The 23,422-nt window shown below is 27.3% G+C and overlaps 5 protein-coding genes across 13 annotated transcripts; 2 read left to right on the forward strand and 3 right to left on the reverse strand.

Moving 5' to 3' along the window:
- Positions 1-237: 237 nt before the first annotated feature.
- LOC117204366 (tyrosine-protein kinase Src42A) lies at positions 238-10,166 on the reverse strand. Of its 4 annotated transcripts, XM_033441688.1 has the most exons (8): positions 8,659-8,801; positions 8,405-8,567; positions 6,742-7,457; positions 5,945-6,066; positions 5,634-5,797; positions 2,698-3,025; positions 2,263-2,598; positions 238-2,174 (listed from the first exon to the last, which is right to left on the reverse strand). In XM_033441688.1, the coding sequence occupies exons 3-8, from the start codon at positions 7,098-7,100 to the stop codon at positions 1,966-1,968; spliced, it is 1,518 nt and encodes a 505-aa protein (XP_033297579.1). In that variant the 5' UTR covers positions 7,101-7,457; positions 8,405-8,567; positions 8,659-8,801; the 3' UTR covers positions 238-1,965. The 4 variants fall into 4 exon arrangements, with proteins under 4 accessions (XP_033297579.1, XP_033297576.1, XP_033297575.1 ...); XM_033441685.1 differs by lacking the exons at positions 8,405-8,567; positions 8,659-8,801 and adding an exon at positions 9,709-10,166 and having other exon boundaries at positions 2,698-3,019; positions 6,742-7,080; XM_033441684.1 differs by lacking the exons at positions 8,405-8,567; positions 8,659-8,801 and adding an exon at positions 9,709-10,165 and having other exon boundaries at positions 6,742-7,080.
- Positions 10,167-10,567: 401 nt separating this feature from the next.
- Positions 10,568-13,083, reverse strand: LOC117204415 (ubiquitin carboxyl-terminal hydrolase 14). 2 transcript variants are annotated; one of them, XM_033441773.1, is made up of 6 exons: positions 12,903-13,083; positions 12,616-12,794; positions 12,054-12,518; positions 11,668-11,937; positions 11,299-11,587; positions 10,568-11,219 (listed from the first exon to the last, which is right to left on the reverse strand). In XM_033441773.1, the coding sequence occupies exons 1-6, from the start codon at positions 12,916-12,918 to the stop codon at positions 10,945-10,947; spliced, it is 1,494 nt and encodes a 497-aa protein (XP_033297664.1). In that variant the 5' UTR covers positions 12,919-13,083; the 3' UTR covers positions 10,568-10,944. The 2 variants fall into 2 exon arrangements, with proteins under 2 accessions (XP_033297664.1, XP_033297666.1); XM_033441775.1 differs by having other exon boundaries at positions 12,616-12,807; positions 12,903-13,050.
- Positions 13,084-13,288: 205 nt separating this feature from the next.
- On the reverse strand, positions 13,289-15,538 carry LOC117204416 (guanine nucleotide-binding protein subunit beta-5). Of its 2 annotated transcripts, none has more exons than XM_033441777.1 (6): positions 15,196-15,538; positions 14,918-15,107; positions 14,687-14,823; positions 14,498-14,616; positions 14,060-14,417; positions 13,289-13,955 (listed from the first exon to the last, which is right to left on the reverse strand). In XM_033441777.1, exons 2-6 carry the CDS (start codon positions 15,021-15,023, stop codon positions 13,626-13,628), a joined length of 1,050 nt encoding a protein of 349 aa, XP_033297668.1. In that variant the 5' UTR covers positions 15,024-15,107; positions 15,196-15,538; the 3' UTR covers positions 13,289-13,625. The 2 variants fall into 2 exon arrangements, with proteins under 2 accessions (XP_033297668.1, XP_033297667.1); XM_033441776.1 differs by having other exon boundaries at positions 14,918-15,128.
- Positions 15,539-16,165: 627 nt separating this feature from the next.
- On the forward strand, positions 16,166-19,172 carry LOC117204368 (ATP synthase subunit alpha, mitochondrial). The gene is given in 9 exon segments (XM_033441690.1): positions 16,166-16,358; positions 16,680-16,790; positions 16,883-17,232; positions 17,357-17,713; positions 17,789-17,963; positions 17,965-18,171; positions 18,256-18,400; positions 18,491-18,608; positions 18,685-19,172. Coding segments are annotated over 9 exon segments (1,644 nt in total). The 5' UTR covers positions 16,166-16,292; the 3' UTR covers positions 18,800-19,172.
- Positions 19,173-19,724: 552 nt separating this feature from the next.
- On the forward strand, positions 19,725-23,281 carry LOC117204369 (cell cycle control protein 50A). 4 transcript variants are annotated; one of them, XR_004487072.1, is made up of 6 exons: positions 19,726-20,001; positions 20,402-21,220; positions 21,289-21,454; positions 22,034-22,090; positions 22,817-22,921; positions 23,060-23,281. XR_004487072.1 is itself a non-coding variant. In XM_033441692.1 (5 exons), the coding sequence occupies exons 1-4, from the start codon at positions 19,950-19,952 to the stop codon at positions 22,044-22,046; spliced, it is 1,050 nt and encodes a 349-aa protein (XP_033297583.1). In that variant the 5' UTR covers positions 19,726-19,949; the 3' UTR covers positions 22,047-22,090; positions 22,817-22,986. The 4 variants fall into 4 exon arrangements, 2 of the variants coding, with proteins under 2 accessions (XP_033297582.1, XP_033297583.1); XR_004487071.1 differs by lacking the exon at positions 22,034-22,090 and having other exon boundaries at positions 19,725-20,001; XM_033441692.1 differs by lacking the exon at positions 23,060-23,281 and having other exon boundaries at positions 22,817-22,986.
- The last annotated feature ends 141 nt before the right edge of the window (positions 23,282-23,422 follow it).

Raw genomic sequence — 23,422 nt, forward strand, 5'->3', positions numbered from 1 at the left:
ATTTTTTAAATTCTTACTATCATCAGTTTTAATACTATTTAATACCAGCAATATAATTTCTTAAAATAATAGTACACAAAAATGCTTTAAATTAATTATCAGATGACCACAGAAACATAATTAAACATTCTTTTACTTAAGTTTAAGTAATGTTCTGTTTTTATTTTAATTCTTAGTATAATATTGTGTCATTATACAGTTTCATTTCCTTTTTCGTTTTATAACAATAGCATGATAGCTGTTTCTTTATATTTATTTGGCAGTATGTCTTATGTTCATGAAAAGAATGGTGTAAACGTATTTAACACCATAAATGTTCACAATAGAATAGTGGTCTCTGACTAGACAAATTTTGTTTATTTTTGATCATTATTTTGTATATCCATCTATATAAAAGGCATAAAATGAAACATATTACAAATTCTGTGTGTTCACACATATCTAACATCTTAATGTCTTTTTATAAACGAAATAAACTTGTTTTCATACAATTTTGAGAAGTATACATTATGTAGAAATAATGGAAATTTTTCCAAAAAGAAAGTAAATATTAATAAATACGGCATCAAATGCAAATATAGATAATCTAAGACATGTATAATATGTTTACTCTATTTACTCTAAAGACTCTTAATAAAGCCAAAATAAAACAAACAGTTCTAATATATTCCCAAAAATTGTATTGCTTCATTTAGAGATTATAATTTTCAGAAGTATTGATAAAAGATGACATCTATCAACCTAAGAAATTAAAAACATAAGTTATAGTGTACAAATATGTAAAAATGAAAAATTTGAGTTTGGAAGTTAGAAATAGCGATAATAAACTGAAGTAATACGAAAAAATAATCAACTGAATAATTAATAGCAACGAATACTAATTTGAAATTCTAAGATTATAACCTATTTTATACTATTAAATAAAAAATTCAAATATAATAGTTTACATGCTTCTCTAGTAATGTTAATACCCTTGTATACTTTCTTATGTTATCTTACACACGTATTATATTTTTTATGAACAGTTAGGAATAATTTTTAGATTAAATACATTGCTTTTAGTTAATATGTGTTTTTTCAAGAATAACTGAGAGTTAACATATGCAAAAAAAAAAAGAGAAAAGAAAACAGTGAAAAGTAATAATAAATATTCATAAAATTTATCTTACATGTATGTTGGCTTAACAGGCCACTTATGAGTTTTCAACAGATTATATCTGATAAATTTTGAACACAAAATGCGTCATACTTGCGAATTCTTAATAATAAATTAACAATTATAATAATAATAAAAGTATGTGAGTATATATATAAATAAATAAGAAGGAATGATAAATCAAGACAGACAATAATCCTTCTTACTGCTACATAATAGATGCTTGAAATTGTAATGTAAACAATCTTCCAAAAACATTGGCTTAAATTGGCTGTGCAGTATCTAAATATTTTGTTACATCAAATTTGTAATACATCTGACAATCGTATTATCTCGTCAAGGTTAATAAACAACAAATTTTTAATTAAAAATTGTTAACTCCCATAAATACTGTCCAACAGATGCTATTAATACCGACGTTTACACGTTCAGAATATAATTTTCCAAAATAAAATCTAAACTATGTCATTGCTTTTAAAAGCCACTAATTAACAATTCAATGTTCGTTCGTGTGTAATCATTCATGAATTGACAAAATTGTTCTATAATTTTATGGCAGCCAGAATATATAACAAAAGCAATTGGCGTGATCATATTGCTAAAAAAATAAACCGTATTTATAGTTTATAGAAAGAAGACTATTCTTCAGTATAAAGTATACTCTCTCAAATATCACAAACATCCGTATTCTGAATTTAACTGTTAATTATAATAATCTGCATTTATCGTTCATACAGAATATCTATTATATCTTGCTGATAGAAATCATAACGAAATATGTTATAAGAACTATAAACTGTTTTAATATTTTAATATGCAGATGCTTCCTTATACTCAGAACCTTCCATGGTGAAGAAATCTTCCAGTTTCCATTGTAATGTTTCGAAAGTTGGCCTCTTCATTGGATCTTTGTTCCAACACTCTAACATGATATCATACAATGCAGTTGGACAACCAGGTGGACATGGCATTCTGTATCCATGTTCTACTTGATGAAGAACTTCAGCATTTGTCATACCTATAAAATTAAAAATAATTAGATACTCTTTTTTTAAATCTTTATTACTAAAAATCACTACAAAATTTAAATTTGAAGATATATTTACCAGGATATGGTATTCTACCATAAGTAACCAATTCAGTCAGAAGAATACCAAATGACCACACATCAGATTTAATACTGAATTTGCTATAATTTGCAGCCTCAGGTGCAGTCCATTTAATGGGGAAGCGTGCACCTATTCGGGCTTCATACTCATCTTCTTTAATAAGCCTAGCTAAACCAAAGTCTGCAATCTTCACAACATTTAATTCTGCTACTAATACATTTCGAGCAGCTAAATCTCGATGGATATAATTTTGTGACTCAAGATACGCCATACCTGCTGCAATTTGTGCAGCCATATCAATTAATCGTTGTAAATTTAATGTTTTTCCTTTCCCTGTTGGAAAAGTTATAACATGTGTAAAAATGAACAAACAGATAAATAAATATTGAATAGATTACAGATTGAAATAATTAAAAAGTACAATTTTGTTACCTTGCAAATATTCTAACAAACTACCATTCCTCATTAATTCTGTGATGATGTAAATAGGTTCCTCCAAAGTACAAACAGCATATAATTGAATTAACTTTGCATGACGAAGTTTCTTCATAATTTGTGCTTCTGCTAAGAAATCTTTAGGATCCATAGTTCCTGGTTTTAGTGTCTTTATTGCTACTGCAGTTGTATTATTCCAAGATCCTTCCCACACTTCTCCAAATTGACCCTGGCCTAATTTTCTCACAAATTTGAGAGATGAACGGTCAATCTCCCATTGATCTCTTGTACGATGACTAAGACCCTCAGTTACAGGTTTCTCAACCTATCAACAAAATTAAGTATATGCCAGTCAATGACTGTTAAACTTTTTAGTTGTTTTAAATGAATATATTTCTATGGCATTAATAGCAAATATTCCTTTGCAAGTTGTACACTAATAAATAAGATAGAGAAACTTAAATCATATATTAACTGAAGTTCTAAAATTCCTTGAAGAAATTCGGAGAATTGTTCTTACTTTCTATTAATACAAACCTAAATAGAAGCCCTTTAAGGATGTTGCTTAGGCTGCATAACTGCTTATTAAGTTTTTAATGATTTTATTATAAGATGTAACAAATAACAAGTGTTGCTTAAATTAAAATATCTAATCTAATGGTAATACCATAAAAAATAAAAGAAATAGTGGCTATTATGCAAGATGCAAGTGATTAAAAGCAAATTTCAAATTATTTAATTTCATGCCTTTTGACATTTGAGTGATTTTATAAAGAAGATTATTTTAGATCTCAATAAATATAGTAGCTAAGGTATGTGAAATATAATTTTAAAATAATGTTTTGTTGTAGATGAATATTTATTCTTGACATATAATGTTTCTCAAAAGTCATTAATACTTATTTTTATAGATAAGAATATAAAGTCGTCAAATATAATTTCAGGAACTTAGTAATTGAACACTTATGCACGGTCCAAGACATAAATGTATACACTATAGTTTATTTATTGTAAAGTATGTACATTATCAACAAGAATATAGCACCATATTTGAACTGTTTTAACACAAAATGCCCTCAATGCCTCAAAGTTGAGTTAAAAGAAAGTATAAAAAAATATAGAAGATAATTTCAATCACTGAGAGCATTAAACCATATAATTTAATAAGACAAAAGCGTCTTTTTAATTATTTTATGAACTTTTCTTGCTTCATTTCATTAAAAATTGTTCAGAAAATATATAAGGTTCATTAGATAGGAAGGAAATCTGTTTTAAAATTCTTTGATGTGTATATAAACACAAAAGAGAATTTTAAAATTTAAATTTTAAAAACTGATCTATGAATTTAAATTCCACATACAGGATATCTCGAACACCAGTAAAAAATATATTACTTATTTTTCCTTTAATATATTATTTATATAATATTATTTAATATAATACAGTATAATATAATACAGCATAATAACAGTCTTTCTTCATTTGTATAATCAATACTAAATGATGTGGATAATTTAGTAGGAAAGTTAAGAATTTATTTGAGATATCCTGTATATTAGATAGATTTAAGCACACAAATATTGATACTAGAATATGATCATCTGTTGTAGATTGCATAAAAAAATTTGTGTTGAATATTGTCATAATTAACAATACATCAAAGTAGCACATACAGACACATAGACGCAAATTTATCTTATTTTTTAATGTGTGCTTTCAATCCTATTGTTTCTAAGAAAGAGCTATAGAATTTAGCAATGTTATGCCAGATTATGAAAGAAAGTGAATTTTCTAGATGAAGAATGATCTAATGTCTTTGAAACATGATTCCATATAGGACGGGCTTGTGCTGTATGTACAGGCCAAAGATATAGTGGAAAGCATTTATGTTACAAAGAAAATTAACATGTTATGTCATATTGGGACATTCAATTTACCAAGAAAATCCAGCGGGAGGTAAGGTAAGCAATAACAGAGAAACAAACATAGTCTATTCAGAGATCAAACTTTGCAAGATTATTTATCAAACTAAAAGCTGTTTTCAAACCATAACTTTTTTTTAAATAAATAGCGGAAATATATATGATACAATATACAAATGTATATATATATATGATTTTCCATTAAAAGTAACAATGTATGTTCTTAAAGATTAATTAAAAGTTAAAGAAAACAATTGTTTTACACATACTTATAAATACAAAAATTCCTTATTACATCTTGATTAACATTCAAATTAGTGCTCCTTTTTATTAATATATTTAAATACATTTCCTAACAATGTTGTAAATAAAAAATATAAAATAAGAATTTAGTAAAGTATATATAAAACTTCATTCTGTATCTTGAACTGTGATTTTTGTGCAATATATTATTTTCGAATATTTTTCCAATAACATTTATTAAAAAATATATATGCAATTATTATTATAGCTACTAAATATATAATTTTATAGAGCAAAGTCTAACTGGAGTTTAGACAGTGCTATTAATATGTAATAAATATAATATGTAAATGTAATTTGAATAGTTGTTAAAATGATTGAATCTAATTTATTTATACCATTTTATTTATTCTCTGTACAAACTTAATCACATTGTAGATTCGTGTACAATAAAGGTCAAAAATCATGCATTTGTGTTTTTACTTTAAGTCTCATATTATATATGGGTTATATTTAACATCAAGGGATTTCTGCAAAGTTAATAAATATTAGAACAGAAACTTTAAAACAAATTTTTGTTAAATCACTGAAGAAATCCCTTGATAAATATTGAAAAAAATTTAATAATTAAGCAATACATTATATTCTTTAGTAAAATGGTGGTATATCATTAAAAACCAATTTTATACATGCAGCAAGCTGTCTAAACTCCATTTATGTGACATAGGATTGCAAGAAATATTGATTTAACTAAGAATTTCATCTTACCTGTACACAGGGCTTGCAGAGATTTACACACAGCCCATCAGCATCTTTACTATAATGTTCGACAAGATCTTGAAGGTTCCTGAATGTAGTTCTTCTAGCAATGAAGAAACCACCTTCATCCAGTTGTCTAATGCGGTAGTGTTTAACTGTATCACCATCGCGTACTACAAAAAATTTTTATCATATTATTATTCTTAAAAGTACATCTGCAATATATTGAAAATATAGTAAATATTTATTGTGAGCATGTGCTTCACTGTAGTGATTAAATCTTATATTTTTGATACGTATTCAAATATGTATTAACTTACCCGAAAGAGAATAATCATTGTGTCGACTTTCAGAATCTCTAATTAAGAATGCACCATGATCATTTTCAGGAAGCAATAACTTCTTCTCTGCCTCAATTCGTTTAATTTTTCTGAAGTACCATCTACAAAAAGTAAAAGTAATTAAAATATTAAATAAAATAAGAAATATTTTAACATATACAAAAATAATAATTTAATATTTGATTGGTCAATATAAAAAAAAGGATAAAACTATTTTTTTCTTTAATATTTTTACATTCATATAGAAATAAAAAGAAGGGAAATACTGCTTATTTAAACTGATTGATAATCAGAACTGTCCACCCATATTAATAAAACCTAAGAGGCAATACATGTACTGTTAGTGAAAGCAAGGTCGCATTGACTAGTTGACTATATAGAGAGAAATTTATTAGGTGAAAATATAATAAAGGAAAGTCAACAAACTAGGGTTTAGTACATGTTTCCAATCATTATCATGTCTGCAGTATATTCCATGTATATATTTCTTATATATAATAAATTTGAAATATTTTTTAAATGAATGCATAACTGTAAAGTTTCATGTGATATGCATTCCAAATACAAGCATGTTAATCCTATATCATCATTCATCAAGATATAGCTATTAATCTATATTTATTGCAATAAAAATATATATTTTTTTAAGTTATTATTATAGAATTACACAAAACAAATATTTTTACTGTACACGTAAATTTTTTAGTATGTACATATATCAAACAAAAAATATTTAGAAAAAAATTAATGTAGATGTCGGTAAAAATATAACTTACGGTTCTGCTTCTATAGATTTTAACTTTGCAACATAATTGCTGGGAATATATCCTTCTTGTCGAGTTCTTTTACTTCTAGCTAACCACCAATCTCCTTGAGTATCATTTAAGATTTCTAAATGTTCACCTTTTCTGAAGCTTAAATCTTCATCTGTACGTGCATCATAATCATAAAGTGCAACAAAAATTTTTGCAGTTGGCACATCCGCATCTGGGATTTGTGGCATAGGCCTAATAGGATCTGGAGGTGGTGTTGGCACTGGACTAGCTTGAGATGCAACTGCCTCTATATTAGGGTTGCCTATTCTATCAGGCTTTTCTTTTTCTGTATCTGTTGGACTGCTGAAACAATTACCCATTTTTTGTATGTAGTTTCAACTTGTCCACTATTTGAATTCACTGCCACTGAGTCATGAAATATAAAAATTTTTTTTGCAAATGTTCTTGCAATGTTCTTATGTTTGATTCTTTTGCATGAATATTGAGCTATGATTATGTGAATATAAAATTTTCATAATACACATTTCGTGATGCAAATGTGCAAAGTAAACACTAAAATACACTTTGGTTTTTAAAACGTTTGGATAAAGCCCACTAAGAAACACGGAAAAATGCATATGAGTTTTCAAAATCAGACATAATTTGTAAAATCGGCAACTTTTTTCTCGAAGCTTCTCTTCTTCTTCTCAAGAAACTTGCAATTCTTTCGTCGATATCTATTGTGATAAACATTGAACACTTGTAATTATTTAAAGGTTTTAATAAAGGCTACATATAATAAATACGAATGTTTATTCGAATAGTCACTGATAACGATGACACTTCATCGCGTCACTATATAACCGTAACACAAACCAGAGATATGCTCTATTAGTATACGCATTTTCGTCGAGTTCGCGCTGATCCAAGCTTGACGTCATAATATGGCACTTTTGCGATTTAGGTTAGGATGCAAATCACCAATTTCTTTGCTATTTATTATTATTATTATTTAATGCCATTTCTAACAAATAAATATGAATGTTTTAATTTTATTAATGCCAATAATATATTTCCGCTGAATGTTTATTCATTGTCAAAATCATTTTATCGAAATGATCTTTTTAAATAAAAAAGTAATAAAAGCAACAAAATATTAAAAAATAATAAAGCGTGCTATAAATTTTCTCGTTTTATAATATTAGAATATAGTATTTTGTGTATTTTACCAAATAGAAAATAACAAACAAATTAATTCAGAAACTTGAACCAAGATAATATGAAAAATATTAATATAAGCATTTCATTACACTTACATCAGTTTTGCTCTTTATTTACGCAAATATATAAAAATATTTCGTTGTTCCGAAAAAAAATAAATAATGTAAAAACATCATTTTAAAAAATCTGATGAATATAGAATTAAAAAAGGTATATGATTTAAGGGTATAAAGACTAACAGATACATCCAATTTTCGATTTCCCAAATTCATACTCCTAACATTTCTCTTTTGATAACAACTAGTAGTCAGTAATACTATTTGAAAAAAATATATAAAAATTTTGATGAAATTCAACGAAAATCAAAGGAGAAAAGATTTCTATACGGATAACAGAGCCCGCTCGATTTGAACTTGTTCCACCGGTTCATTACAATATCCAGGAACGATGTAAATTCTCTTACACCGGAAGAAGATCATTCTTTTCCTATCGTTGATTTTTTAGCACTGGCATTGCATAGTTGCAAGAATTTTCAGAAGCATGGCGATAACCAATGGTTAGAAGAAACGTGGACAACATAATGGAAAGTAACGTCGCCATTGCATTAAATCAGATCCGTCAAAATCCTAATTTTCACATGTGCGATACCGAAAACAGCGAAGAATAAAACACACATCAAATTTATCGTAAAAAAATACAATTATGAAATGAACGTACTTCGTGTAGTACTTTAAGACACATCTAAGATTATTTATCTCGAGAACAAACGCGACAAGCGAACAAACTTTTCATGAGAAACCGACGGAGAGGTGAAAACACCCATGGTGAAGGTAGCCAACGACATATAGATTTCGGATGAGTTCGGCTATGAATCCGAAGTTAACCGAACCTTTACCATCCCCCAATCAAAGATGCAAGTGGATTGCTACATAATCTTGTATTTAATACATAGAAGATATTATGGGATGCTTATTACATTCTTATAATTAAAAAAATAAGTTTAAATATTTTAATAATTGTTAAAACTGAATAATAAAGAAAATTTTGGGAAAGATATCATTGATTGATTTAGCAGAAATAAAAGGACAATCAAATATCCTTTTAACGAAAAAAAATAGTGTTACATGCTCAATTACTTCATACGTAATTATAAAAGATACTAAAGCGATATCTTCGAATATTTTTTATATTCCATGATCCTAAGATAGTAACGAGAAAAATTGTATTTTTGAATATTTTTTGAAAACTGAATTTATGCATTTATTACATAATCATATATTTTTTAATTTTAATTATTAATATTAAAATTTAGAAAAATAACTATTAATATACCTGATGGTAATAACATTATTATAGTTCCCATTATAAATAATTAATAAAAATTATTGAAATAAAAGACGATTGTGAACGAAACTATAAATCAGTTATTTATATACATATACATATGTTCTACGTGAATGACCTATTTATTTCTTTCACATTATTAATTAATTATATTTATGCATTTCACTATCAGATGAGAAAAAATAGATACCTTAAATACTTTCCAAAATTATTAAATGCTCAAATATAGTGAAATATTTAATAGAATTGATATTTAATATATTTAATATACAAGAATGACATTAAATTCAAGATATATTAATTATTATAATATTATAGTATAATATAATTATTTTATATTATACATTAATAATCAAATAAATATAATAAACATAAACAATGCACATTATCATCACTTAATTCATATACATAAAATGTAATTACCTGAAAAATCTACTGAAGAAATGTTCAAATGTTTTATTACGAAATGTTTTAGAATGCATTTTTGCGAACAATTTGGTTTATACATCCACGTAATCGTAATTTTCTAATTGTACTACGCGATATTTTTTGGTAAATTATGCGATAAAAGTAAAACTGAGAACCGCAACGAATGATATCTGTAACAGCACTGCTTAGTTATTTCAAACTATCTATCTTATTTTTTTCATATATACATACACATGTACGTATATACAAGAATATATCGTATCGTGCTTTTATACATACATACATATGTGTGTGTATTAGATCCATTTATTACATTATCAGATTGTATCGTTTTATCCAGTTACGTCTTGGTAGATATAGATAAATCAATAGTTATACTAAATATATCTCATCAAATTTGATATTATTTTACTATTGGAATTTAATCCAAATATATATTGAAATACCCCAATAGTTTAAAGTAATTATTTATAATATACTGTAGAAAATATTTTAAAAAGTCAATAATATTTTTTGGAAATGCTTTCATAAAAACATATCCGAGGAAGGTGATAAAAGTAATAAAAAAGTAGAAATTCCAATTTTCAATAAATCTGAACTAAGTCAAATAGAATAAAATTTAGTCTTACTCATATAATAACTTTTTAAAAATGTTGTCTTAAATATTTAAATTTTCAACTTCTTTCATTTTTTGCAGTAGTGAATAATACGAAATTATAATGGTAGTTAAAAATATAAATATCTCTTGAATATATGATAGTTCATTTATATTTACATTGTATATCATAAGGATACTATACATGTTCATATATTTTCAATATATTTTCTAAAGTTAAATTAAATATGGATGAAATTAATTTTAATTGCAATTTTATTGTAATGTTATAAAAGAACACTTTAATGGTTTACAATTATCTATTTTTATGTAATTCAAAGATTCGTTATCACCACGTTTTTTTAAGCGTATAAAATCAATGAATGTACATAGATCTTGCGTATTCACATTATGCAAAAATTATATACGTAATGCATCGTTATTAGATTTCTATAATTCAGTAGAAAATAACTGCCATTGATTTTACGAATGGTATTCTATAGACCTTAATATTGAAATTATATTGATGACCGTTTGTATAAAAAAAAATGCATTTTTATCGAATAGATGCAAGTTGGAACTGTGTTCCATTTGTCTTAATCTTTATGGAAATTTGTTGGTTATATATATAAGAATTATTTAGTAAGTGAATCCTCATTGTCATCTGAATCAGGTACTTCTAAAATTTTTGGACCATATAAAAGAACATATGCGCAATGCCAATCGCCACCACCGCTAAGTTTTAGTACTTCTTCACTAGTTACAGCGGTAACGTTCTCATCGTCACATTTTAACCATGTATCACTTTTCTGTCTAACCCAAGCTACATAATGGCCACTACTACTTGATCGTCCCCTATGTGTTAGGACTGCTTGTAATGTATAATAACCGCTGTTATTTGATCCTATATCTGTAATTATAACAATATATATAACAATACAAACATATTAGTTTACTATTGATTTCTAATCTCTGTATAACTTTATTACCATCTGGAAACCAAAACGGTTCTTGTTTAACTTTCTTTTTACTTTCTGTTTTATCTTTCCTATTGATTATGTTACGCGATTCTTCCACTAAACGATCTTCGTATTCTTTAAATTTTTCTCGCATTGGTGTAAGTTTAGTTTGAAGTTCACTGCTACACAATTCAAAAACATCGAATTCAAGAGGAAATTTAACATCTTTGAGAATTTTTGCATTAATTGCTTCTTTCTCTTTATAATAAAAGCGTACAAATTGGATTGTTAAATATGCTGGCAATCTGCTAATTTTTGACTGTAAAATATATTATCTTCATTAAATGGAAATATTAATGGATTAAAACATGAAAGTTTGTATTGTATAATATTTTTTACCGTTTTCGTATACACTGCATCTCTGCCAAGAGTTGGTGACATTTTTGTAATTTGCTCCTGCATTTTATTTCTAAGTCCAGAATGCATGTATTTAACCTCTGTAGAAATAAAACAACTCAATTGTAAAAATTCTTCTTTTCCCTTAGTAGGAGGTTCATCCTCAGATTCTATACATTTTAACTCTGTATTAAATGTTCCTCCAAAATACTGTTCAATTAATGAACGTGGCTTGTAACTTTGTCCATTATTTTCTAAGGCAACAGGATTTTCCTACGATTAATTACCACATATGAATAAAATTTTTCTATATAGGTATAATATTTAAAATATATTATTAGTTATATATATAGTTTAAAACGTAATGTTGGGTCACTTAGTTGGGTCACCTTCGCTGGTAATTTTTGTTGCAACATTCTAATAAGTTCAGTCCAACATTCATTAGCATCCTGTTGCTGAAATCCACCATGCTCAGATTTTTCAGCAAATCTTGGAAATGCTAGATGCATCATTTGGACAAGGACAACAGGTGGCAACGATGATCCTTTGTCCATACTATCATACAAATCTCTTAACGCAGCCGTTATACTTTGTGCAGGTACAAGCGATGAACTACCAGCAGCTGCAAGCCCTCCTGAAAAATTCTTTAGAGCATCTCTCAACTCTGGAACAGTTTTTAGGCACTGTACAGTTGCATTAAGATAACAAGTATTTCCTAAGTTTGTCAAGCCAGCTGGTAAATCTAAAGCAGTAGCTAATGCAGATTCATTCATATCTTCTAAAAATAATGGTTTTTCAGTTGGCTCTGCTGGTACATCTTCTTCCTTAGAGCCCATCATTAAAACAGTAATACCCTATAAAAAAATTAAAATGATAAAAGATTTATTCTTTGATTTTAAGTCGTAAAATATATTTATTATTCATAGAAACATTAGTCCTATTATTCCTTACATCTTTCAACTTGATATTGCCCCAATCATCATCCTTTAATGTCATTCCTTTTAACATAACTTTTTGCCTTTCAGGCTGTACTCCTGTCAGTGCAAAAAGTTGTGCTTTAAACAACATTGGTTCTTCATCTGTATTAACTTCTACATTAGGAAAGTGTTCTTTTCCCCATTTTACTTTAACTAAAACAGAATACTTTACATATCAAATACTGAAAACCGTTCGATATAAAATTAAATAAAAAAATTTAAGGTTAGTCTTTCAATATCTCGAATTTTTCCAATACATACTCGAATATTGAGGCATTTCTTCTCTTTTATTTAAGTATGTTTGGTTTTTCTTTAATTTATACCACTTAATTTACAAAATATTTTTTACTGGTGATTATTAACATGCATAAACTGCACCGTCAGGCATTCACGTACTATACATACGTATGTACATCTACACTCCCATTCACATATACATATGTATGCAAGATACAAGCATTCATATATAGTATATAGATCTAAGAGCGCAGAACTTGTACTTGGTAGCTGGCCAGCTGATTGAAAAATTAAGAAATTTATATCATATCTCATATAATTGTATTTTTTATGTAATTTAAATTGAATAATGCATGAAAAAAGTGGCAAATAATATTAAATATGCATGAATTAAATTTTTATTAAGTTTCATACAAGATAATACTGTATTTGATTAAATAGATATTCTATTTGCAGAATTTCCTATAAATTAGGACCAGCCTAAAAATTATTAATTTTAAGCTATCACATTGTTATGATCGTGATAATCACGATTTTTAATTTCACTTATTTTCTACAATGTATGTATAATAATTATAACAATATTTTTTATGTTACAATATTGATGTATCTTATCAGTTTAAAACACTTTAATTAAAAACAAAATGTAACGTCATCATACAATTTCTAAAATTTATATCTTGCACAGAAAAAATTATAACTTTTATTTATCAATATGGCAAGATAATAGATGTGATTTTATTAAAATTAAGCCCAAACTCGTAGAGTTGAATCCCAGCTTCCAGTTGAAAGAGCAGTTCCATCTGGAGAAACTCGTAAACAAGATACTCGATTTTCATGTCCATATAAAAACGCAACTCGTTGACATTTTAGAGTATCCCATATATTTACAGTATAATCATTATAACCAGCAAACAGTAAACGTCCACTAACGCTTAGATCGACTGCATTTGCTCCAAATATTATACTTTCTTTTGCATAAACTGCTATTTCTCTATCTGCACGTAGATCAAAAAGACGGCAAGTTGCATCATCAGAACCTGTTGCCACTGCATCACCACCTGGATGAAATTTTACCTAAACTCAACATAACATGATGCAAATCATTTTCTTATAATAGCATTAGCTTAATCTTGTAACATTATCTATTTCACAAGTAATAAAGATAAATTTTTACATACAGAATTAACATCAGATTGATGTCCTTCAAAACTTTGAACACATTGACCAGTCCGCATATCCCATATCAAAACCATTTTATCACAACTACCAGAAACAAATGTATTACCAATTTCACTTGGTGCTAAATCAATAGACATAACATCACTTGAGTGACCAAGAAAATTTTGTAACAGTTGTCCACTTTCTACATCCCATAAAGAACAAGTACTATCTCCACAACCCGTTAGAATTTGTTGATCACTATTAGGAAATACACAACAAGACATATAAGATGTATGTGTAGCAACAGTTTTTTTACGAGTTGATACATCATCTTCTTGACTCAAAGGATATACAGTTACTTTATTATCTAACCCCCTACAAAAAAAATGAATATAACATTTAACATGTTACTAAAAAATTATTGTTATTTCATAAATCTTAAATACATTTAATACCCGCAAGCAACAAGAGTACCACTTGGAGCATAAGCACAAGCCATAACCCAGATAGTTGGCATAGTAAGAGCATGTTCTTTATTTGTTGTAAAAGCATCCCATATTATCATTTTGCCATCCTGAAGCCATTTTTATATTAAGAAATATTTTAAAAGTTTAAATAAAAAATAATTTTAGGTATATCCTGACCTGTGAGGAAGATACGATATGACGTTTATCTGGTGACCAATCAGAGCAAAGAACTTTTGCTTGATGACCTTTTAATACACGACGTGGTTTTACATTAATGCAACTAATTATTTCAAGTCTATCTGCTACACTAGCAACTGAAATATAATATTAATTATTATATTTTACTATAATTGATTTTCCTATAAATTTTTATTACATCATGATGCAAAGATTAAAAGTTAATATTACGGGTAATATCGTTCAATTTCTGTCGTTCATCTTCTAAACGTATTTTTAGGCTTTCAGCTTCTTTTATTAATTTCTCTATATGTTCTGACTCAGTAACAGAATCCATATTTCTGTTTATAGAATACTAAATATTTCTTAACAGAAAGTATACTATTCCACTAAACAAGGTAACATTTTTGTATAAATGCTGCTACAAAAAATTTTCCTTTATCTAAAATGTGACTTTTAATTAAAACAATTTCTATATTGTTAAGTATAAAGTATAAACAATGAATTACCTGTCCTGTCACCTATAGACCTCGGAAAATAACTGCAGTGCAAATGTAGTTATTAATAAAGCAATAGATATTTTTCCACATGAATATACTTTCTCTGTTCTTCTCACTTCTTTTTGTATAATTTTCTCATTTGCTATTGCATAAAAAATTTGTTAACATATACTCCATAGGCAGTTGCGTCCAATAATCAATACGATACAACAATAACAAACTTTAGCGCCGGTGCAATGACGCTTTCATATTTAATCAACTTAACCTGAACATGACATTTCATAAAAGTAATAAAATTGCTTAATTTTTATACAAACTGAAAGCTACACGCCTAAATTTTGCATCCTAATTTCTTCTAATAAAATTTATTATTAGAAAAAATATTTTATTATTACAATATTATGCTGGTCTTACACTACCGAATGTAAGGAATATCAAGCGATATATACATATACTACCTATTACATTTTAGGTAGTAAATTATTTACTTCTTAATTTATAGACAATTATAAAATTTTCAACATGTTGAAAATCTAAATACGATATTAAATATATATATATATTTTTTTATGACAAAATGTATCACAGTTATATATAAAAGTAGCATTTCGTATTATGTTATTTGTTTATATCTATATCATAAATATTAATTATATATTTATATATGTGAAAATAGACGCTCTAATGTAACGTTATTTTCATAATAAACATGAAATTATTGCATGATATCTATTTTAAATCTAAAATTTGGCGCCAATTGTTTTTAGTAGCATCGTGTAATTGCAGGTAACCTCGTACCCAAAATCTATTGTATTCAAATTTATACACGATGAAGTTAATTAATTATATATATGCTTTAAAAAATTTTTTTGAAATATAGCTTATGTAATATACTTTTCATGCATTATAAAACACGAAAACATTAGATTTATGAATTAGTATATGTATCTGAATACGAGGTTACGCGCAGGTCGATGGATATCGACTTCCTGTCGGTAGGAATATTGGAGTGGGGCTGCATGAGACGTTTCTTCGGCTCGGTCTTGTCTTGTTCACTTTTCTTTTTGAAACCCGTAGTCCGGTAAACGGGCTTGTAATATACCAAAATGGCTCTTCAATCCTTACGTTTGGCTCCTTCGATCGCAAGACAATTGTCGAATACTACGGTTCAGGTAATATAAGATACATAATTTCTTTTTTCTAATTTGTCTATGAAAGAATATTTAAATGGATCATGCCGACATTTTTCACTTTGCAATAACCACATGCACCCGTACGTTTCTTATATTAACTTTCATTTTTAAGGAAATGAAACATCTTTCATTAATTACAACCACTTTTATCGAAATTTTGTGACAGTTGAAATATACGTCACAAATTTTGCTCTTTGCGACAGATTACATAAACAGAATAGTATCAAGTTATGTAATAAGTATATGAGTAATATATTTTTATAGTATGTAATAACAATATGTTTTAATTTTACATTGTAGGTCAAATGGCGCCTTGCTATACCCTCTTCCAAATTCCATGTATCTAGCAGTCGGCGCTCTGCTGAAATTTCTTCCATTTTGGAAGAACGTATTCTTGGCGCAACCGCTAAGGTAAAGTAATAAAGCTTATTAATATTTATAGTGCAATAACTTACGTATATATAAATAACACAAATTTCAATCAAATGTTACATAATCTATAGGCTAATCTTGAAGAAACTGGAAGAGTGCTTAGCATTGGTGATGGTATTGCCCGTGTTTATGGTTTAAAAAATATTCAAGCAGATGAGATGGTGGAATTTAGTTCAGGATTAAAAGGCATGGCTTTGAACTTGGAGCCTGATAATGTTGGTGTTGTCGTTTTTGGCAATGATAGACACATTAAGGAAGGTGACATTGTCAAACGTACTGGAGCTATTGTTGATGTTCCGGTTGGAGAGGAATTGCTGGGACGTGTTGTAGATGCGTTAGGTAATCCTATAGATGGTAAAGGACCACTTAATAGTAAATTGAGATTCCGTATTGGTACGAAAGCACCTGGCATCATTCCTAGGTATTTATGTATCTCTTTATATAGATGCTATTACCTCTGCATTGTGCTTCCAATAACTTTCTATTATACATACTTTATATATATATATATATATATACACATATATGTACATATATTTTATCAGGGTGTCTGTAAGAGAACCTATGCAGACTGGAATCAAAGCTGTAGATTCCCTAGTACCTATTGGTCGTGGTCAACGTGAATTAATCATTGGAGACAGACAAACTGGAAAAACTGCTCTTGCTATTGATACAATTATTAATCAAAAACGATTTAATGATGCTGGAGATGAGAAGAAAAAGTTGTACTGTATTTATGTTGCTATTGGCCAAAAAAGATCCACTGTTGCACAAATAGTAAAACGTTTGACAGACAGTGGTGCTATTAATTATACTATCATTGTTTCTGCAACTGCTTCTGATGCAGCACCTCTTCAGTATTTGGCTCCATACTCTGGATGTGCAATGGGAGAATTTTTCAGGTATATTTATATAAAATAATTTTTTTCTTTTATATAAACATGATACTGGAACAATTTATAATGATTTCCTTACAGAGATAATGGAAAGCATGCTTTAATTATTTATGACGATTTGTCGAAACAAGCTGTTGCTTATCGACAAATGTCTTTACTGTTGAGACGACCACCAGGTCGGGAAGCCTATCCTGGTGATGTATTCTATCTCCACTCTCGTCTTCTTGAGCGAGCGGCTAAAATGAATGAAAGTTTGGGGAGGTGGTTCATTAACAGCTTTGCCTGTTGTCGAGAAACAAGCTGGTGATGTGTCTGCTTATATTCCCACAAATGTTATTTCTATTACCGACGGACAAATTTTCTTAGAAACGGAATTGTTCTATAAGGGTATTCGTCCTGCGATTAATGTAGGTTTATCAGTATCTCGTGTCGGCTCTGCTGCTCAGACTAAGGCTATGAAACAAGTATTGTACATCTCGTATAAATTTATAAATGCATACACATTTAGTAAAGAACATTTTAAATAACTTTTATATTTTATTTAATAGGTCGCTGGATCCATGAAATTGGAGTTGGCTCAATATCGTGAAGTAGCAGCTTTTGCACAATTTGGTTCTGATTTGGATGCTGCAACTCAGCAATTGCTGAATCGTGGTGTTAGATTGACAGAACTTCTAAAACAGGGACAATATGGTACAAATTGATAATATATACAATGAATTTAAATTACAAAAGACTAACAAAATTTTAAATAAAATGGAAAATATTTATTAATGCTTTCAGTACCCATGGCTATTGAAGAACAAGTAGCTGTTATCTATTGTGGTGTCCGCGGGTATCTTGATAAGATGGAACCTTCTAAAATCACAGCTTTTGAAAAAGAATTCCTCGCCCATATTAGGTATTTAATTTACATACGCATTTTGTTTAAATATATTTTACTATATTTGTATTTACTTAATCTTATATTCTTTCAGAACCACTCAACGAGATCTTTTAAACACTATTGCTAAAGACAACACAATTAGTGAAGCTTCTGATGCTAAATTAAAGCAAGTTGTTACTGACTTCCTTGCTTCCTTCTCAGGCTAAAGTGTCAATATGAAATAACTAATAATTCTCTGCTATGCAAGAGCTATGTGCAAATAATATTCATTATCATAAGCATTTTTAGTGTATGCTATTTGCACATTATAAATATCATTACAAAGAATTCCATATTTAAACATTATATCACAATAGTTACACACACATTACATGTTGACTGTTGACAAAATTGAGAATATGATTTTGGTAATTAAACAGATACTTCTCCTGAAAAATGTTTTAAACATAGCAGATATGGGGAAGTTAACAAATGAGTAATAAAGTTCTAGAATTTTTTCAAATCTGTGTCGTTTATTTCTCTTGTGTAATTATAATGTATGATTACATTTTATTTTTACAATAAATTATATTTTTAGCCAACATTTGAGAACGGTAGCGCTAATTTTTTTGTGTTTTTCCTACGATATTTTACTTTAATGTGTATCATAATTATGTCATTTTAAACATTGTGTCCCTAGTTAATAAATACATGGATAAAAGAAACATATTTTTAAGAAATAGAAAAGTACTTATTTATTTCAAATTTTGATCCACCTCCGATTAAAGTAAGTAATGTCATGATCTCTAAAAATTAATTTAATAGTATATATATATTTAAAACTAAAAGTTACTAGCGTATATTAATAAGTAGGGACGAGTAGGACACATTATTAAAGATATATGTTTTTATATATTATAAAAATTTTCATCATAGAAATATTTAACTAGCTTTAACAGGATGAGCACAACTAAAAAAAGTCCCTTGATAAGCAAGGATCAACATCAAGTAACAATTATCTAAGTCAATAAATGTTACGAATCTATAATGAGTAAATATATAAAAACTTTGAAACTGAAGTAACTACTAATTATTTAAGGAACATTTTCTGCAGATAATAAAATTAACACGATTGAAAAAAAACGTTTAATTCAAAAAGTGTGTGTTTAATTTTTAACGTGTTATCTGTGTTGACTATGTTCATTATTGTTCTATGCTCTGTCGTCATATAGGAGTCATGTCATGTTATATATGTAATTAATGTAAGTAGGAGTAGGAGTTTCACGAATAATTGATATTCTCTCAGTTTTACAAATGTTCGTATTCAATTGTTGAAACTCTTGATAAAAAAATAGATTATTTCTTTAACAAATAAGTATGACTTCTATTAACGAAGTTAGTTCGTTACCTAAAACAAAGAAACCTTCTGGTAAGTTTGTTATACGAAAATTTCAGTTTCTTGTTAGGTTATATTTGATATCTATATATGAAGATTTTATAAAAAACTTAATGTAGTAGTAGAAATAACAAGTGTTTCATTATCTATATTAAAATATAAAATTCTTATTGTAAAATCAAATATTTATTGTACATCTCCCATACATGTATTATTTAAATGCCCACTCAATTTCTCTCTATTCATTTTCTGTTACGATATAAGTAGTGTCTGTATAGTATGTAAGTTTAATATATTAGGTTGTAACATTAAGTAAGTTAAAGTTAAACTCAATATTTTTCTTTATCTGACTAAACTTATTTATATTACAATCCAATATATATTTATATTAAATTAATGTTTTAAATAAAGATAATATGTTTTATTTATACAGACAGTGCATTTAAGCAGCAACGTTTACCTGCTTGGCAACCAATACTTACAGCTGGGACTGTTTTACCAACATTTTTTGTGATTGGGATTGCTTTTATACCAGTTGGAGTTGGATTGCTTTATTTTTCTGATCAAGTTAAAGAATACATTTTAGATTATACAGATTGTAATTCTACAAATATCTTTCGTGCAAAAGGAATGCCTGTTAAATGTGCGGATATTATAGCAGAAGGTCATAGTCAACCTTGTTATTGTAAAATAAATTTTACTTTGCCTTCTGACTTCAATGGAAAAATTTATATGTATTATGGTTTGACTAATTTTTATCAGAATCACAGACGATATGTAAAATCAAGAGATGATAATCAACTGTTAGGAAAATTGAGTCCTGATGTCTCTGGGGATTGTGAACCATTTGCTTATGTTGGAGAAACACCTATTGTACCATGTGGTGCTATTGCTAACTCATTATTTAGTGATGATTTAACATTATTTTCTTTAAAACACAAAGCTCCTGTACCATTATTAAAGACTGGTATAGCTTGGCCCTCAGATAAAAATATTAAATTTAGAAATCCAGAGGGTAACTTAAGAGAAGTATTTAAGAATTTTACAAAACCAAAAAATTGGGATAAATATATTTATGAGTTAGATAATGAAAATGAAAGCAATAATGGTTTTCAAAATGAAGACTTGATTGTTTGGATGAGAACTGCTGCTTTGCCTACTTTTAGAAAACTTTACCGCAGAGTAAATCATACAGTAGATGGCTTCACTGAAGGTCTAGTAGCAGGGAATTATACACTTACTGTTAATTATAGTAAGTAAAAGTTATCAATATATATTACTTATTGAAAATGACTTTATAAATGAATATTTTTTTTGTAGCATATCCTGTGTCTGCCTTTGATGGCAGAAAAAGAATGATTTTAAGCACTACTTCTCTTCTTGGTGGAAAGAATCCTTTTCTTGGCATTGCTTATATAGTTGTAGGATGTATTTGTTTGTTGTTAGGCATTACATTATTAATAATACACATCAAATGTTCTAAAAGGTAAACATTAATATATATATTACATTATATTTTCTCTTCTTCACTTTTTACTAAATGGTGTTGTGCTTAAAAGGGGCTTCAATTAAAAAAAATTAAAAAATGCAGTTGCTCTATAAATGAATTCTTTTTTTAACAAAAGTATTATAATATAAATAGAAAAGAGATATACTTTTTCATCTACATTCATCATATTGTATTTACTATCAAGCTATCTTAAAAAGTTAGTAAAACATTTGTCTAAGTGTTAGTAAGCAACAAATTTATTTGACTGTACATTAAACTTAAATTCATCATATGTACTTTTTTGAGAAAATAGTTGGTAATTAATCGGTAAGCTTGATAGTTATTGCATACATTAATCACTATAATATAGTAAGGTTTTACCAATTTTGAAAATACTATAAATTTATATTATGTGTTATTTTAAACAATGAATTGGAAGAGGTTGAGAATATTTAAATAAAAATGGAAAATACTCTTGTTCTAATTAATTTTTGTATTAATGTTGATATTCTTATATATTTTAAATTTAAATTTGATAATAAACTTATATAACGTTATATAATGTATGTTATACAGCAAACTAATGTAAAGATGACTGCAACAAAGTATGCTTAGGGCACCGTAATTGTTCTTGTAAGTGTTTGTGATATTGTGTTATGTCTATCCTGCAAGAATGTTAATTAATGTTTTATACATAACATGGCTTGAAGTATATCTTTTAAATACTAAATTTAGACAATTTTTCATGAGTACTCTTGTATTTAATTGTATTTAATTATTTTATGAGTTAAGCCCAATTATGTGCATGTAGTTATGTATTTATTATACCTGTTGTCCTTTATTTTTGGCTTTTCAGAATTTCTGTATAACTATGACTGACTATATTGATATGACTGATATCTTTTTATTAATAATTCATATTATTCATTGCATATTATTCATTTTTATACATTGCACAATATATATTTGTTAATGTCATATCATTTTAAAGTAATGTAGAAAAAAAATTAATTAATATAGCATCATTCTACATATGTATTTTATCATACATTGTTATATTTAAGTAAATTACTTCAAATAAATCTATATTTTTGTATTTAAATATATAATATATAAAAATAGTTAGAAATATAGCATGTAATTGTTTAGAAGGTAAGGCATAGAACATTTATCACGTTGTATGAGATATTTTGTTAAGAATTAATCAAAATGTTTTGTTTGTATTGAATTATTAAATTTTTTTGCCTCTTTTTATAGAATTAAGCTTGCAATTTAATGAATAATTTAATAGTTCGATTTTAATATTTCATCCTTAATTTCATGTCATTTCATTATATAATTTTGATATATATTTTTTAGTGTAACAGAGATGATAAATGTGACTCCAAATACACCATATCAAGAATAATTATACATAGTTGTTATAAAAATTGAAGAACATTCTGGATATCCTGCATTTAATTTGTAAGTGTCAATATAAAATAATTCAGTTTAACTATAAGATGTATATTTAATAAAAATTGTTTATTAATTCATGTATTTTTTTAGTAGATATCTCAATCTATTTTTTCTGTTATACTTATATTAATTGTTATTTTATAGAAGGAACATTATAATTCTCTGTTGTTATGAAGAATATAAAAAATCAATATGTAATGTCAACATAGTATTTATGTATGATAAAATATATATTATAACATAAGATTATAACATTTATTAGAACATAGAACGTAAGATTGTAAGTATTTATATATATTTTATGTACATGTATTGAGATACTCAAAGTATAAATCACTTTAGAATGATGTAAAAACATCAAAAAAGGTAACATACAAATTTTCTATATTTTTGAAACTCTAACAAATTAAATAATTTCACTGAAAAATCAACCTGGTTAGAAACAAATAAAAGTTATAAATATGATTTGCCACAATATTAGAATAGAAATAATATGATTTTTGTGTA

This window comes from Bombus bifarius, unplaced genomic scaffold (genome assembly GCF_011952205.1).
Source record: "Bombus bifarius isolate JDL3187 unplaced genomic scaffold, Bbif_JDL3187 scf7180000007978, whole genome shotgun sequence".
Classification (NCBI taxonomy): Eukaryota; Metazoa; Arthropoda; class Insecta; order Hymenoptera; family Apidae; genus Bombus; species Bombus bifarius.

Bases quoted from the DNA above. Each gene is read 5' to 3' on its own strand.
- LOC117204416 (XM_033441777.1), bottom strand. From the start codon at position 15,023: ATGGATTCTGTTACTGAGTCAGAACATATAGAGAAATTAATAAAAGAA. The intron at 14,617-14,686 runs GTCAGGATATAC...AAATGGCTTCAG, and splicing joins ATATCGTATCTTCCTCACAG to GATGGCAAAATGATAATATG. The intron at 14,418-14,497 runs GTATTAAATGTA...TTTTTTTTGTAG, and splicing joins GGTACTCTTGTTGCTTGCGG to GGGGTTAGATAATAAAGTAA.
- LOC117204369 (XM_033441691.1), top strand. From the start codon at position 19,950: ATGACTTCTATTAACGAAGTTAGTTCGTTACCTAAAACAAAGAAACCT. The intron at 20,002-20,401 runs GTAAGTTTGTTA...TTATTTATACAG, and splicing joins TAAAACAAAGAAACCTTCTG to ACAGTGCATTTAAGCAGCAA. The intron at 21,221-21,288 runs GTAAGTAAAAGT...TTTTTTTTGTAG, and splicing joins TACACTTACTGTTAATTATA to CATATCCTGTGTCTGCCTTT.
- LOC117204366 (XM_033441684.1), bottom strand. From the start codon at position 9,767: ATGCATTCTAAAACATTTCGTAATAAAACATTTGAACATTTCTTCAGT. The intron at 3,026-5,633 runs GTAAGATGAAAT...TTTTGTTGATAG, and splicing joins TCTGCAAGCCCTGTGTACAG to GTTGAGAAACCTGTAACTGA. The intron at 2,599-2,697 runs GTAACAAAATTG...CTTTTCCAACAG, and splicing joins TTTGTTAGAATATTTGCAAG to GGAAAGGAAAAACATTAAAT.
- LOC117204415 (XM_033441773.1), bottom strand. The intron at 12,519-12,615 runs GTAAGGAATAAT...ATTTTTTTATAG, and splicing joins GCAATATCAAGTTGAAAGAT to GGTATTACTGTTTTAATGAT. The intron at 11,938-12,053 runs GTGACCCAACTA...AATTAATCGTAG, and splicing joins AACAAAAATTACCAGCGAAG to GAAAATCCTGTTGCCTTAGA.